Genomic DNA, 17,951 nt, shown 5'->3' with positions numbered 1-17,951 from the left:
GAATTCCAGCAGCAATCAAAGCTGCAAGTCTAAATGTCGCTTAGTGGGACAAGTAAAAAAAAAAAAAAAAAAAAAAAAAAGTAATGAAAAGGTTTTAAAAAAAAAAAAAAAAAAACTGTAAAAATAAAAGTTATATAAACAAAAAATGCTTTTTTCCTCTAGAACTCATTATAGGAAAAAAATGAACACTATAAAAAAAAGTACACATATTTGGTATCACCATGTTCGTAACTACCAAAACTATGTTATTTTTTCCCGCACGATGAACACCCCAAAAAAAAATAAAAAAAAATAAATAAATAAATAATCTACTACACCAGAATCGCTATTTTTTGGTTACCACCCCACCCAAAATAGAGAATAAAAAGTGATCAAAAGGTCGCATGTACCCGAAAATAGTACCAATAAAACTACAACCCGTCCCGCAAAAAACAAACCCTTACACAGCTGTTTCGACTAAAAAATAAAAAAAAAAGTTATGGCTCTCAGAATATGGCGACACAGAAAATAAATTTTATAAAAAAGTGATTTTATTGCGCAAATGCTGCAAAACATAAAAAAAACCTATATACATATGGTATCGACGTAATCGTACCGACCCGCAGAATAAAGTAAAATTGTCATTTATAGCGCACGATGAACGCCACTTAAAATAAACTAAAAAACATTGTCAGAATTGCTTGTTTTTGGTCAACCGGCTTGCAAAAAAATGTAATAAAAAGATTACATTGAAACGCATGTACCCCAAAATGGTACCAATGAAAAGTACAGATTTTCCCACAACAGATAAGCAATCACACAGCTCCGGTGGTGAAAAAATAAAAAAGTTCAGGCTCTCCGAATATGGCGATGCAAAATGTGCAGAGTGTTCCAAAATCGGATGAGATCAGGCGCCATTTATCAGTGCAGCACCGGCCACATATCTATGTATTATTGTTTGTTTACCACATTATCATACCCTCTTAGTATGCCCTGATGTTCTCCGCACAGATTACATATGCCCCCCATTATAAAATGAAATACCAGCAAAACCCCAAAGAGAACTACTACCAAGCAAAATTTGCGCTACAAAAGCAAAATGGCGCTCCCTCTCTTCTGAGCCCTGCAGCGTGCCCAAACAGCAGTTTGCACCCACATATATGGCATCGCCATACCCGAGAGAACCTGCTTTGTGAGGTATTTGTCTTCAGTAGCACAAATTTTGCACTAAAATGGCATATCAGTGGAAAATTGCAATATTCACACCATCCGCTGTGCATTAACCCCTTTGCGCACCATGACTTAATAGCACGTCATGGTGCGGGGGTTGATGTATGGAGCGGGCTCACATGCTGAGCCGGCTCCATACGCTGCAGGTGTCGGATGTGTATTACAGCTGACACCCAGGACTAAATGATAGTAACAGCGATTGTGCGGTTACAGAAGCCTGTAAAAATAACTATTAGTATTGCAGTGTATTGTACCAGTGATCCAATGATCGCTGGTTAAAGTCCCCTAAGGGGACTAATAAAATGTGTAGAAGAATTAAAGTTATTAGTAGTGAGAAAGAAAAAAAAAAAAAGAAAAAAAAAGTATAAAGTTTTTCTTCTTAAGTAATGTAAAAGAATAAACAAAATTGGTATCGCTATGTCCGTAAAAGGCCAAACTATTACAATATACCATTATCTAACTCGCACGGTGAGCACCGTAAAAAAACGTAAATAATTTACCGTTTTTACAGCACAGCGAAAGCTGTAAAAACGAAAACCCCCAAAAAAATGGAATCAGATTGTTTTCCTATATCAGCCCGCAAATTTTTTCCCCAGTTTCCCAGTACATTTTATGGTACTTTAAATGGTGTCAATAGACACTACAGCTCCTTCCGCGAGGAATAAGCCCTCACACCACTCTGACGGAAAAAGAAAGAACTTATGGCTCTTGGAAGGCGGGGTGTTAAAAACGAAAAGAAAGCAAAAAAAATCAAAAATCAAAAAAAAAAAAAAACAAATGGGAAAAAACGTGACCACATGTGGGGTATTGCCATACTCAGGAGAAATTGTTTTTTTTCTCTCCTTTATCCCTTGTGAAAATGAGAAAATGCAACATTTTAGTGGAAAAAAATTGTGATATTCATTTTCGTGGCCTAATTCTAATAAATTCTGCAAAAGACCTGTGGGGTCTAAATGCTCACTATACCCCTAGAAAAATTCCTTGAGGGGTGTTTCTAAAATGGGGTAACCTTGGGGGGTATCCACGGTTTTGGTCCCTCCAGGGCGTTGCAAACGCGACATGGCACGAAAACCAATCCAGCAATATCCGTGCTCCAAAAACCAAATGGCGCTCCTTCCCTTCTGAGCCCTGCTGTGGGTCCAATCAGCAGTTTATTACCACTTATGGGATATTGCCGTAATCGGGAGACATTGCTTTACAAATGTTGGGGTGCATTTTCTTTATAATTCCTTGTAAATATTAAAAATGTCTGTTTTTTTCAGAAAAAAAAGTAGATTTTCATTTTTACAGACTAATTCCAATAAATTTAGCGAAACACATGTGTACAACATAAATAAAACGTGTAAAACATAAATTCCTTGAGGGCTGTAGTTTCCAATATGGGGTCACTTTTGGGGTGTTTCCACTGTTTTGGCACCACAAGACCTCTTCAAACCTGACAAGGTGCCTAAAATATATTCTAAAAAAAAAGGAGGCCCAAAATCCTCTAGGTGCTGCTTTGCTTCTGAGGCCTGTGTTTCAGTCCATTAGGACCACATGTGGGAAATTTCTAAAAACTGCAGAATCTGGGCAATAAAATATTGAGTTGCATTTCTCAGGTAAAACCTTCTGTGTTACAAAAAAAAAAAAAAAGTATTAGAAAAGAATATCGGCAAAAAAAAATAATAATTTGTACATTTCACCTCTACTTTGCTTTAATTCCTGTGAAACGCCTAAAGGGTTAAAACACTGAATGCTGATTTGAATACCTTGAGGGGGTGCAGTTTTCAAAATGGGATGACTTCTGGGGATTTTCTAATATATAAGGCCCTCAAAGCCACTTCAGAACTGAACTGGTACCTGAAAAAATGGCCTTTGAAATTTTCTTTAACCCCTTCCCGACATTTGACGTATCCATACGCCAAAGTCAGGTAGGGGAAGTATGGAGCTCCATACGATGCCGGTGTCGGGGCATCGTATCGTATGCCGGTGTCGGGGGGCGATGGTTGCTACGGCTGCCTGGGGGCCTAATGAAGGCCCCCAGGTCTGCCATCTTTGTACACCTATTAAGGGCTTAATAGTTGCCTGTTAGAATCACGATATACTGCAATACATTAGTATTGCAGTATATCGTGCAAGCGATCTAACGATCGCTGGTTGAAGTCCACTAGGGGGACTAATAAAAAAAAAAAGTAAAAATGAGTTAAAGTTTTATTTTTTTTGTAAAAAAAAAATAAAAAAATATTCAAAGTTCAAAAAAACAACCTTTTCCCCCTAGAGCATAGTAAAAAAATAAATAAACATAATTGGTATCGCCGTGTCCATAAAAGTCTGAACTATTACAATATATCATTATTTAACCCGCACGCTGTAAAAAAGAAAAATTGTAAAACGCCAGAATCTCTATTTTTTGGTCACAATCTCCCACAAAAAAAAATGAAATAAAAAGTGATCAAAAATTAGCATTTATACCAAAATGGTATTAATAAAAACTACAGCTTATCCCGCAAAAATAAGCCCTCATACCACTTAAATCGACGAAAAAAAAAAAAAATAAGTTGTGGCTATCGGAATTTGGCGACACAAAATACATTTTCTATTTTACACTTAGGTTTTTACTTGTAAAAGTAGTAAAATATAGAAAATACTATATATATATATATATATATATATATATATATATATATTGGTATCGCCGTAATCGTATTGACCCACAGAATAAAGTTAACATGTTGTTTTAATTGCACAGTGAATTCCGTAAAAACGGCGCTCAAAAAACCCTGGAGTCGCTGTTTTTTTAATTTTCTACCCCACAAATAATTTTTTTCCCGTTCCCTAGTACATTATATGGCAAAATAAATGCTGCTACGAAAAACTACAACTCTTCCCGCAAAAATCAAGCCCTTTGTAAAGGATCTGCCAGGCACAACTGTGTATACGCTCATGGGTAATCAGTCTGCACCTGGTTCTATGTCTCTAAGACTGACTCCATCTTCCACCACTCAGGAGTGGGAGAGCCTATCACAGCCTGGCCAGACTCAGCTAGCTCCCGCCCTCTGTCTATTTGTACCTGCCTTTCCTGTTCCTCCTTTGCTTGTGATTCTTCTAGTGTGGTTTCCTGGCCTTGCTGCAGCTCCTAGCTATTTGACCTTGCTTCATACTGACCCCGGCTTACTGACTACTCTCCTGCTCTGCGTTTGGTACCTCAAACATTCCTGGTTTTACTCGGCTCGTTCACCTCTCTTGTTGCTCACGGTGTTGCCGTGGGCAACTGCCCCATTTCCCTTTGCTTGTGTCCCCTTGTCTGTTGTGCACCTACTGAGCGTAGGGACCGTCGCCCAGTTGTACCCCGTCGCCTAGGGCGGGTCGTTGCAAGTAGGCAGGGACTGAGTGGTGGTTAGATTAGGGCTCACTGTCTGTTTCCCTACCCCCCTGCCATTACACCCTCATAGTACTATATCGACGGAAAGATAAAGACGTTATGGCTTTTGGAAGGTGGGGAGGAAAAAACAAAAATGAAAATCTGAAAAGGGGCTCCGGCCGGAAGGGGTTAAAATATGAGAAATTGCTGCTAAAGTTCTAAGCCTTGTAACGTCCTAGAAAAATAAAAGGAAGTTCAAAAAATGATGCAAGTATAAAGTAGACATATGGGGGATGTTAACTAGTAACTATTTTGTGTGGTATTACTATCTGTTTTACAAGCAGATACATTTAAATTTAGAAAAATGCTAATTTTTGCACATTTTTTCAAAATTTGTGTTTTTCAGAAATAAATACCGAAATTATCGACCAAATTTTTTCACTAACAAAGTACAATATGTCACGAGAAAATCTCTGAATCGCTTGGATAGGTAAAAAGCATTCCAACGTTATTACCACATAAAGTAACATGTCAGATTTGTCCAGAAGGCCAAAACAGGCTGGGTCCTGAAGGGGTTAAAATTTGTTGGATGATGTGAAACATTTAAAATGGGACAAATTTTCAAAAACATAAGAAAATCGGGTGTGTGGCAAATACCGATACCAGAATTTGAACTTCACTACCGATACTTCGTGTAGTATTGCGATACTCTATACCAAAATTATACTTTTGCCAACAATAATAAAAAATAAAAAGAAGTTCTTCCATTTTCTGATGTGAGGCACGTAGTATTATTAATTTTGAACCTCCATGTTCCTCACATTAATAGCAATTAACCCCATCATGTTCCTCAGTCATAATGGACTACATTGGGTCAATTGATGAGGTACATGATGGGGTAATTGCTATTAATGTGAGGCACATGGAGGTTCAAAATTCATAGTACCTAATGCCTCACATTAATACGTGAAAAAAGCAGTTTTTATTTCATAACAGTGTAAACATCAATGACACTATAAATTTATTAGGGTCGCGACGATACCGTATGTCTATATTTTATGTATTGAGACTTATTTTAACCCCTTCCCTCTTTAGCCACTTTTGACCTTCCTGACAGAGCCTCATTTTTCAAATCTGACATGTGTCACTTTATGTGGTAATAACTCCGGAATGCTTTCACCTATCCAAGCGATTCTGAGATTGTTTTCTCGTGACACATTGGACTTTGTTACTGGCAAAATTTGCTCAATATGTTCAGTATTTAATTGTGAAAAACACCTAAAATTAGCGAAAAATTGCAAAAATTAGCATTTTTCTAAATTTAAATGTATCTGCTTGTAAGACAGGCAGTTATACCACACAAAATTGTTGCTAATTAACATCACCCATATGTCTACTTTAGATTGGCATAGTTTTTTGAACATCCTTTTATTTTTCTATGACCTCACAAGGCTTAGAACTTTAGCAGCAATTTCTCACATTTTCAAGAAAATTTTAAAAGGCTATTTTTACAGGGGCCAGTTCAGTTGTGAAGTGGTTTTGAGGGCCTTATATATTAGAAACCCCCAAAAAGTCACCCAATTTTAAAAACTTCACCCCTCAAAGTATTCAAAACAGCATTTAGAAAATGTCTTAACCCTTTACACATGTCACAGGAATTAAAGCAAAGTAGAGGTGAAATTTACAAATTTCATATTTTTCTGCAGAAATAAATTTTTAATACAATTTTTTTTATAACACAGAAGGTTTTACCAGAGAAATGCAACTCAATATTTGTTGCCCAGTTTCTGCAGTTTTAGGAAATATCCCACATGTGGCCGTAGCGTGCTACTGGACTGAAGCACCGGCCTCAGAAGCAAAGGAACACCTAGTGGATTTTGGGGCCTTATTTTTGTTAGAATATATTTTAGGCACCATGTCAGGTTTGAAGGGCTCTTGCAGTGACAAAACAGTAAAAATCCCCCAAAAGTGACCCCATCTGGGAAACTAGACACCTCAAGGAAATTATCTAGGGGTGAAGTGAGCATTTTGACCGCACAGGTTTTTTTACAGAAATTATTGTAAGTAGGCCGTGAAAATTAAAATCAACATTTCGTCAAAGAAAATGTAGGTTTAGCAATTTTTTTTCTCATTTCCACAAGGACTAAAGGAGAAAAAGCACCGCAAAATTTGTAAAGCAATTTCTCCCGAGTAAAACAATACCGCACATGTGGTAATAAACGGTTGTTTGGAGACACGGCGTGGCTGAGAAGGGAAAGAGCGCTATTTGGCTTTTGGAGTTCACATTTAGCAGGAATGGTTTGCGGAGGCCATGTCACATTTACAAAGCCCCTGAGGGGACAAAACAGTGGAAACCCCCAAGTGACCCCATTTTGGAAACTATACCCCTTGAGGAAATTATCTAGGGGTATAGTGAGCATTTTGACCCCACAGGTTTTTTGCAGAAATTTTTGCAAGTAGGCTGTGAAAATGAAAATCTAAATTTTTTCAAATAAAATGTAGGTTTAGCTAATTTTTTTTCATTTCCACAAGGACTAAAGGAGAAAAAAGCACCATAAAATTTGTAAAGAAATTTCTCCCGAGTAAAACAATACCCCACATGTGGTAATAAACGGCTGTTTGGACACACGGCGAGGCTGAGAAGGGAAAGATCGCCATTTGGCTTTTGGAACTCAAATTTAGCAGGAATGGTTTGCGGAGGCCATGTCACATTTACAAAGCCCCTGAGGGGACAAAACAGTGGAAACCCCCCACAAGTGACCCGATTTTGGAAACTACACCCATTGAGGAAATGATCTAGGGGTATAGTGAGCGTTTTGACGCAACAGGTTTTTTGCATAAATTATTGGAAGTAGGATGTGAAAATGACAATCTAAATTTTTTCAAAGAAAATGTAGGTTTAGCTAATTTTTTCTCATTTCCAGAAGGACTGAAGGAGAAAAAGCACCGTAAAATTTGTAAAGCAATTTCTCCCGAGTAAAACAGTACCCGACATGTGGTAATAAACGGCTGTTTGGACACACGGCAGGGCTTAGAAGGGAAAGAGAACTATTTGGCTTTTTGAAATCACATTAAGCAGGAATGATTTGCGGAGGCCATGTCACATTTGCAAAGCCCCTGAGGGGACAAAACAATGAAAACGCCCAAAAAGGGACTCCACTTAGGAAACTACACCTCTTGAGGAATTCATCTAGGGGTGTAGTGAGCATTTTGACCCCACAGATGTTTCATAGAATTTATTAGAATTGGGCAGTGAAAATAAAAACAGTCCTTTTTCTTCAATAAGACGTAGCTTTAGCGCAAATTTTTTCATTTTCTCAACAAATAAAGGAAAAAAAGAACCCAACATTTGTAAAGAAATTTCTCCCGAGTACGGCAATACCCCATATGTGGTCATAAACTGCTGTTTGGGCAAACGGCAGGGCTCAGAAGGGAAGGACCGCCATTTGGAGTGCAGATGTTGCTGGATTGGTTTCTGGGCGCCTGTGGGCCCAAAACAGTGGAAACCCCCCAGAAGTGACCCCATTTTGGAAACTACACCCCTCAATGCATTTACCAAGGGGTGTAGTAAGCATTTTAACTCTGCAGGTGTTTTGTAGAAATTAGTGTTCACTCAATGTTGCAGAGTGAAAATGGGATTTTTTTCCATAGATATGCCAATATGTGGTGCCCAGCTTGTGTCACCATAACAAGACAGCTCTCTAATTATTATGCGGTGTTTCCCGGTTTTAGAAACACCCTACATGTGGCCCTAATCTTTTGCCTGGACATATGACAGGGCTCAGAAGTGAAGAGTACCATGCGGAGTGGAGGCCTAATTTGGCGATTTACAAAGTATTGGTTCACAACTGCAGAGGCTCAGATGTGAAATAATAAAGAGAAACCCCTGATAAGTGACCCCCACTATGGAAACTGCACCCCTCAAGGCATTTATTAAGGGGTGTAGTGAGCATTTTCACCCCACAGGTCTTTTCCATAAATGAATGCGCTGCGGATGGTGCAAATTAAAAATTTATATTTTTCCCTAGATATGCCATTCAGTGGCAAATATGTCATGCCAAGCTTATGACGCTGGAGACAAACACCCCAAAAATTGTTAAAAGGGTTCTCCCGGGTATGACGATGCCATATATGTTGAAGGAAACTGCTGTTTGGGCACGCTGTAGGGTTCAGAGCCGAGGGAGCACCATTTGGCTTTTGGAGAGCGGATTTTGCTTGGTACTAAATTTGTTTGACTATTGCTGGTGTTTTATAATGTGGGGGTACATGTAAGCGGGGCGGAGTATATAAGGGGCATAGTCAGGTGGTATAAAAAAATAATAATAATCCATAGATGTGTGTTACGCTGTGAAGCAATCCTTTCTGCACAGGCCGGTGTCGCACTGATAAATGGTGTCATTTCTTATCCCCCTTTTGGTCCGCACTCCGCACCTTTGTAGTTTGTGGGATTTTGCTGGGAAAGTGTTGTCCTGGTATAATACGGGCACCGCCGCTTCCAGCAGATATGTTTGGGCTCTCCCCTTCCTGGTTTCCTAATTTTAGGTCCTTGATAAATCGCCTCTTGAAACAGAAGAAATGTTCCCCTCGGGCTGCACAACTGCATATTTTTGTTATTTCCTGACTTATTGGAGCCATAACCAATTTTATTTTTCATAGACGTAGCGGTATGAGGGTTGGTTTGTTGCGGGACGAGCTGTAGTTATTATTGGTACCATTTTGGGGTACGTGACTTTTTGATCACCTTTTATCCTATTTTTTGGGATGCCAGGTAAACAAAAAAACGCAATTCTGGCACAGCTTTTTTTGGTTTTTTTTATACAGCGTTCACCATGCGTTATAAACTACATGTTAACTTTATTCTGCGGGTCAGTACGATTCCGGCGATACCTAATTTATAGCACTTTTTTATGTTTTACAACTTTTTGCACAATAAAATTACTTTTGTAAAAAGAATGTATTTTTTCTGTCGCCAAGTTGTGAGAACCATAACTTTTTAATTTTTTTGTCGACGGAGGCGTATGAGGGCTTGTTTTTTGCGGGACGAGCTATAGTTTTTATAGGTACCATTTTTGGATACGTGCGACTTTTTGATCACTTTTTATTCTAATATTTGTATGGCAAAGTGACCAAAAAACAGAAACTCTGGTAAAGTTTTTTACGTTTTTTTTTATGCTGTTCACCGCGTACAATAAATAATATTTTTTGATACCTCAGGTCGTTACGGTCGTGGCGATACCAAATACATATGGTTTATTATTATTTTTCAATAATAAAGGACTTGATAAGAGTAAAAGGGGGATTGTGTTTTGTTTTATTTGATTACTTGAAACTTTTATTGTTTTCAAACTTTTATTTTTTGCACTTTTTTTTATACTTTTTTTACACTTTTCTTCAAGTCCCACTAGGGGACTTGAAGTTCCAACGGTCAGATTTTTTTTTTCCTAATACATTGCACTACCTATGTCATTCACTGACAGCAAGCCGATTAGGCTTCGCGGGAAGTCAATGCTTTCCATGACGTACATTTACGGCAAATGTCGGGAAGGGGTTAATGTTTATTGTAAAAAAAGTGTTGTTTTTTTTTCATTTAACATTATTTTTCTTTTAAACTTTAATGTACTGGCATATATCTATATGCCAGTACATTAGCCTGTGCACTTGATAGTACACAGGCAGTTGTTGGGACATACCTCAGTATGCCCTAACAGAAAATATGGTTAGACAACCCTGGGGTCCTTCAATGGACCCTGGGCTTTCTGCCCATATATGGTATGACCCTCGATCAGTCACAGGGATTCCCTGGTACGCGATCCAAAGGGCATTCTCTCTCTCATTAACCCCATGAAAGCTGCGGTCAGCTTTGATCGCAGCATTCAGGAGAATAGCTGCGGCGATGAGGTTTCTTTGATCTCCGCTGTTAGAGGGACTGCGGCTGTGTAATACAGCCATTCCCCCGCTCGCACAGTCAGTATGAGGTGATGCGGCCGGCACTGCAGTAATGAGCGGCGATGCAGGCACTGAAGACAGAGCATGGGGGTGTTTTGTAGTGCTCCCACCATGTTCTGCCTTCAGTGCCTGCAATTATTAGTGCAGCGCTTGTCGTATTCACAATAGTGCTGAGCGCACGTGCACTTGTCAGGACTCAGGAGCAGGGCAATGGCTGTATCACACAGTCGCAACCCGGCTCTAACTACATTCATGCGTTACCATGCTAAGCTGTGCGGCCACACAGCTTAGTATCGAAATACATGAATTAACGGTATTGAACCGTTTGAGGGTGCATGGTATCGAAGTTTCGATTCATCGTGCATCCCTACTTGAGAAAATAATTACTTAACATGCTCGTACATTTCAGTCTAAAAATATAAACACTCCAGCACAGTTTAGGAATTATTGGATATAAACATCTCTTTATCCCATCTATTAGCCTTTTTAAGCTTTGTTCAAATATCATTTTGATCAATTATGTCTTGTTTGGTTTTTTAGAAAAGTATATGAAACGTTTCCACAAACAATTGAGTTCAACGGGGTAAACCTGTATCTTTTTTTGTTTGTTTTTTTTGCTACAGGCACAATAAAAAATAAATACAAAGACACCTATTGTTCCCTCACTATTCAGTTTCTCAGTTTGAGAGACAAGATCAAAACGGAATTGTGACAAGAGAATCGTGACCCATCATTGACGAAGTCAAACTATGAGGCAGAGCAGGGTGCCGCAAAGTAAGACCTTCTCCCATTCTGGAGGACTTGGCTTGGCTATGTAGTGCATACCTTCATCTTTTCACTATTGTGAAGCAGCACATTTCTCAGTTCCTTGGAGACCATGTACAGTTGTTTCTTCTTCCCTTCTTGGGTACGAGTTAAGAGATTTTGCTGTGGAAAAGATGGATCCAGGGCATAGAACTTCCTGCCAATGAAAAGGAAATAAGGCTGGGTTCACACAACCTATTTTGAGGCGTAAACGAGGCGCATTATGCCTCGATTTACGCCTGAAAATACGGCTACAATACGTCGGCAAACATCTGCCCATTCATTTGAATGGGTTTGCCGACGTACTGTGCCGACGACCTGTAATTTACGCATCGTCGTTCGACTGCCTCGTCAAAGAAGTGCAGGACACTTCTTTGGACGTAATTTGAGCTGTTTTTCATTGAATTCAATGAAGAACAGCTCTAAATTACGGCCGTCAATGACGCCTCCCAAAATGCGAGGACGAGCAACTACGTTTGCAATTACGGAGCGGTTTTGTGTGAACATACCCTTAGGCTTCCAACAAACAAGAAAGAAATGAATAAACATGTATATAACAACGGCATGTTTTTATTTGACTTCCATACAGCAGTAAAACGTAATTAAGCAATGTGATGACAGAACTTAAAAAATGTTGTAAAGCGATAATCTCCAGCCCGATCTGACATCAGGTGTGGAGACACGCTGCCGCACAACAGTTGCTGAGTGGCAATCGTCAGAAGCTCAGCAAGTACTGGGCACAATACTTGCTAGGTGTCCGGGGGGAGGGGGGGGGGGGGAGAGATGCTGGTGCAACTGTCTAAGACAGAATGTTCAGGAGAGTCTGTTTGGACAACACCTTTAACATAACTGGTCAGATGAAATAGATCTGTTATTGTGATTTACTTTAACCCCTTAGTGACCAGCCCATTTTAGGCCCTAATGACCAAGCTATTTTATTCGTTTTTCTATAGTCGCATTCAAAGAGCTATAACGTTTTTATTTTTTCGTCTACATAGCTGTATGAGGACTTGTTTTTTGCGGGATTAGTTGTACTTTTTAATAGCAACATTTTTGGGTACATATAATTTTTTTTATTAACTTTTATAAACTTTTTTTTGGGGGGGGGGGGGGGGGATTATAAAAAAAAACTGAAATTCTGCCATTGTTCTATGCGTTTTTAAATTGACGCCGTTCACTATGCGACGTAAATAACATGTTACCCTTATTCTATGGGTCGGTACGATTACGGCGATACCACATATGTAGGTTTTTTATGTTTTACGACTTTTGCACAATAAAAACACTTTTGAACTAAAATTATTTGTTTTTGCATCGTCGCTTTCCAAGAGCCGTCATTTTTTTATTTTTCCATCAATGTAGTGATTTTTTGGGCTTGTTTTCTGCGGGACGAGACGTAGTTTTGATTGGTACTGTTTTGGGGTGCATGGGATTCATTTTTATTCTGACTTTTTTCGGGGGCAATGGAAAAAAACAGCAATTTCGCCATTGTTTTTTTACGGTGTTCACCTTGCGGTTTAAATGACATATTAACTTTATTAATGGAGTCATTACGGTCGCGGCGATACCATATATGTGTACTTTTTTTTTTTTTTTTTACACTTTTACTAAATAAAACCACTTTTTATGGGAAAAAATGGATTTATTTTTTTACTGTAATTTTTATTAATAATCTTTATTTCACTTTGATGACTTATTTTATTAGTCCCACTAGGGGACTTTACTCTTCAGATCGCTGATATAATGCTCTGGTATACTTCGTATACTCTGGTATACTTCAGTGTAAATCTGACAGGCAATCTGTTAGGACGTGCCTCCGGCGCGTCCTAACAGGCATAGGTCCAGGGCAGACCTGGGGGCTTTTATCAAGCCCCCGGCTGCCATGACACCCCATCGGAGACCCGCGATTGCATTCGCGGGCCGCCGATGGGTGACAGAGGGAGCTCACTCCCTTTGTAAACAAAGTTAAATGCCTCGGTCGCTATTGACGGCGGCATTTAACGGTTTAAACGGCCGCGATCGAAGTAAACTTTGATCGCGGGCGTTGGAGCAGGAGCTCAGCTGTCATCAGACAGCAGAGCCCCGGCTCCAGCCTGCACGGGAGACCCGTGCAGGACTTCGACTAGGCGAACGTTAAAAGGCATCAGCCTAGCCTAAGGCCCCTTAGTGACCGACGTGAAAAGGCGTATTCGTGGTCACTAAGGGGTTAAGAAATAAAGATTAAATAAATATTCCCTCGTATGGCCACCCTAATGTGCAGATACTCCTACTTATCTCTATAGGAGCTGCATATGGACTAGCCTGCCCAGCAGCAACCATAGGTCACCACAATGGTCAGAACGGAGACCAAACCAACGACTAAGCGTATTAACAAAAAAATCTCAAGCGAGCAAGCTTGTATGGGACTTTTTTTTTAATTTCAGCCTGCCATCCTAGGCAGGTAAACAGCATTCTGTACAGTGTGCACGTGACATATGAGGATGTGGTACAGAATGCTCTGTATAGGGCATTCTGTACACTTTATGGACTGACCGCTGCTGCAATGTCTACAAGTATGCAGGAGCTGAGGCACAACAGGCCCACATTTATCCTAACCTTCAATATGAAGCACGGTTTTACTGTAAAAGCACAAAAATAATGACTTACTTTATAGGTGGAAAGATTGGATCATCCACGGAGAGAAAAACAAAGGGATCTTCCTTAAATCCAAACAACTTCATTTTTTTGGTTGGCGGGGGCCTGTCCACAGGGACAAAACACAAATGTTTAAGCTATGTATTGTAATTATTTTTTTTTTTGCAGTTCTCCAATATGTGTCATTTTAAATAACAATGAGTCATTGTATCAAAGCACAGAAGGAACAATATTCCCATTTGGCTTGTCAGTTGATGTTGGTCCTGCAGAGCACTAGCACATTTCACAGAGATCACTCAGCTATGGAGCGGACATAAGTTCATAGCGGAATGTGTGTTGGAAATTTTCACAAAGGGAAATTGCTGTGCAAATCTAAGTGAAACCAATGTCTTCGTATACAAATATATTAAGGAAGGAAGGAATAGCTTATAAAATATAACTTAATTATTCCCATATAAAATGGAACAACGTCAGTGTGTATAATATTGATATAATTATATTGCATATACAGCCTAGATATTCAATAATAAGATGTCAGTAATAACAGAATATATGAGAGACACTTAACTTTATTATCTAAATTGGTTGTCCCTACATCAGAATAACGCCCCAATACCTATATGGGCTGAATTGGACATCAAGCTCAGTAAATATATGACCGTCAAAACTGGTTTAGAATTTACTTATTGTGCCATCTTACGAATTCTTAGGCACTATACTAAATACTATCCAACATGCCATATAAGACTAATTAATGTGCTAACGCAATGATGATCTAGGAAAGCAAAGTAGTCACTTAGGGGTATGGCTGAACTAATCCCCTATACGTTACCATTAATCGAGCCCACCTAGGAGGCAGCGAGGACGCGATATCGATGGGCGTGTGAGGACGTAGCAGCACTCCTATCCTATTGGATGTCCAATGATCGAGCCCCAGGAGGATGCGGAGCAAACACATATACAAAAGAGCATGTGTCTAAGCGCTCGCTGCCATTGCCATACGATCTGGCTCACATTCTCCCTGACGAGCCAGTGTATCTGGTGAAACGCGTTGGAGTAGGAGCTTAAGCAAGAATTGCGGTTTGAATTATAGGGACAGGTTCCAGAGACAACGGGGTCGTTCTTTTTAGAACGAGTGCCCGATATAGTTGTCAACAGCGTGGGTTAAGATTTAGCTATAGGGACATTCAGAATACCATTGTAAACGCCTACGATCCTGAGCAACCCTGCTATATATATATGTTTTAGGAACGTCTATTCAGTACTCATCAAGCTGAATATCTAGGCTGTATATGCAATATAATTATATCAATATTATACACACCGACATGATTATTCCATTTTATATGGGAAAAATTAAAAGTTACATTTTATAAGCTATTCCTTCCTTAATAGATTTGCTTTAAGTTGGGAGCTAGAACGGGAACCAGCCCATTGATCTATTACTGGGAATAAACAATGTCTTAGTATATTGAAAATAGTGTCAGCTTTACTGGACATTTCAACATCGAAAGCTTCAAATAATGAACATTGTCAATGACTATACACAAATTGACAGAATTAGATTGCCCAGATTCCCTTACTTTATCAGCAGGAACATTTCGTATAATATGCAAGAGCAGACTGTAAAAGGCACCTGAAGAATATTCTGCACCATCTCTCCCCTATCACCTTAATCACCCCTACAGAGAGTGCCTTTTAACAACTTACCCACACACACTGTCTTGTTTTACAGTGTTATTCTCAACATTGCTGCCAGGTTTGGTGCCCTCATTCTCCACATCATCTGTAACCATCACTGGCTCAGATGTTGTTTCTGTGATATTTTCAGCAACTACTGGTACATCTGGCACAACAGCAGGAGCCCTCCGCAGCGCCTGCAAGAAAGCAGGTCAAGTTTCAGGTAATTTTTCAGACAATGCATTTGCTAAGCTAATTTTAATGTATTTTTTTTTTCCTAATCTGAACGTTATTCAAATGACCCTTATAACAATAAAAGGAGGATATAAAAAAAATATATAGAGTCTGTATCATATCTTATCTGAGATTGAGCAGTAAACATCTCATTACTTGGTACATCATTTCACGAATACATAATAAAAAATAAAACTATTATTCAAAATGTTTTTTTTAAAAGATTTTTTAAAAAAACAAACAAAAACAACTTACCAAATGTCTATAATAGAAAGGACTTCAAAAAAAGCTATTTAATTTGCTATCAATTATATTAAAGATAAAAAAAATAATAAAAGAAGTTCCACATTGAAACCTGTTCACATCAGCGTTGGGCTTGCCTTTGGAACCTGTTCTGTCAGAGGAAATAAAAGGAAAGTATTGTTTCTGTTTGCATTACCATTGATTTCACTATTTTTTTGTTTCAGTTTGCCTCAGTTTATTTAATGGAAACAGTAGCGCAGAGAAAAGAAAAAAACGGAAACCTAGCAGAACGGAGGCAAACAAAAAAAATACCAGTGAAATCAATGGTAACACAAACAGAAACGATACTTTCCATTTGTCTTTCCGTTAATCTGTTCCTCGGACGGAGCAGATGAACGGAAAGCCAAATGGAAATCCAACGCGGATGTGAACAGAACTTAAGTGCTAACTTTGATCATCAAAAGTTAATGAATTTGTGTACTACCGGTTTGTTTCTCACGATCATGTACTCATTTATAATTTGTGTTAATTATCTATTTCCAATATCGTTGGTACATCAACGGATTTCCATTTCTTAGCTAGCAAGGCTTTGGCTGATTTTAGTACGTGACAGAACTGTTCTATGGGTTATGGGTAGGGATTCCATTGTCTGAATGTAGACCATGAGTTCCAGTATATACACAAGAGTGGGCATCCCCAGAATACATGTAACAATGTCCCTAGCTGTCCACAACCTCTCCCATCATCTAGGGCTTTCTGTTGGGAACATTTTTGATAATTTATACGGCGTGTAGTACCACCGATAAAGCATTATTAGATAGGTTTCACTGTGATTCACACATGAGGTACTTCCTAAAGATATAGAATGCGCCTTACTCCACTGGTCATTTGTATATGTCATGTTTAAATCTTTAGACCATTTAGCTATATGTGGTCTAATTAGTAGATTGTTGGAGTCTAAGAGAATATTATAGAACAATCTTATTCCTTTTTGAGTTGTGTTCCTTTTATTTAGAAAAATATTCGTTTTGGTAGCTATATAAACTCGGGTAGGTGGGTTAATCTGTAAATAAGTTCTGATTTGTAAGAACCTGAAGAACTCTGGTTTGTGTAAACCATATACGGATTGAAGAGTTAAGAAGCTTTTCATAGCCCCGTTTTCCTCTAGATCAGATCGTGTACCTATTCCTGCTTGTATCCATGTCTTGAGACAAATTAGGAACCAAGTGTTCAAGTATGGTAAATGGGAATTTTAATTGGTGTAAAGAATGCAATCCGTTAGGAGATTTTTTGGTTCTAAAAGGAAATACTCAGATTACCTTAACCCCTTCCCGACATCCGCGCTCACCGGCGGGGCCTAAAAGGCTTCCGGTACCAACAGCAAGATGGTGCTGGCTCAGCTTCCAGCTGCTCAGATTCCTGCCATTAACCCCTTCGATGCAGCGATCCAATGCGATCGCTGCATCAAAGTGGTTTGTAGCAAATCGGCAGCATGCCATGCGATGGCAAGGCTGCCAACTGCTACTATGGCAACAGGAGGCCCAACAATGGCCTCCTGTCTGCCATTACGGAAGCCGATTAGGCCTCGACGGAACCGGATCGGCTTGCTGTCAGTGAACAACTGACAGTTCTAATACATTGCAAAGGTAGTGCAATGTATTAGAACATCAAACAGTTGGAGCTTCAAGTCCCCTAGTGGGACTAAAGAAAAATGTAAAAAAGAAAGTAAGTTTCAAGTAATAACATAAAACACTATCGCCCTTTTTCCCTTATCAAGTCATTATTGAAAAATAAAACATAAAACCATACATATTTGGTATCGCCGCGTCGGTTCTGACCTGAAGTATAAAATTATTATGTT

The 17,951-nt window shown here is 39.1% G+C and overlaps 1 protein-coding gene across 1 annotated transcript in view; it reads right to left on the bottom strand.

Moving 5' to 3' along the window:
* NSUN2 (NOP2/Sun RNA methyltransferase 2) overlaps window positions 1–17,951 on the bottom strand; it is a 67,094-nt gene that overhangs the window by 13,998 nt on the left and 35,145 nt on the right. The window contains exons 14-16 of the mRNA XM_075826773.1: window positions 15,644–15,810; window positions 13,946–14,038; window positions 11,321–11,456 (exon numbers count right to left, since the gene is read on the bottom strand). Coding sequence (XP_075682888.1) covers window positions 11,321–11,456; window positions 13,946–14,038; window positions 15,644–15,810 — 396 coding nt within the window. The remainder of the gene's footprint in view (window positions 1–11,320; window positions 11,457–13,945; window positions 14,039–15,643; window positions 15,811–17,951) is intronic.

Source organism: Rhinoderma darwinii, chromosome 5 (assembly GCF_050947455.1).
Source record: "Rhinoderma darwinii isolate aRhiDar2 chromosome 5, aRhiDar2.hap1, whole genome shotgun sequence".
In the NCBI taxonomy this organism is placed as follows: domain Eukaryota; kingdom Metazoa; phylum Chordata; class Amphibia; order Anura; family Rhinodermatidae; genus Rhinoderma; species Rhinoderma darwinii.
This window is presented reverse-complemented; position numbering and strand designations above follow the sequence as displayed.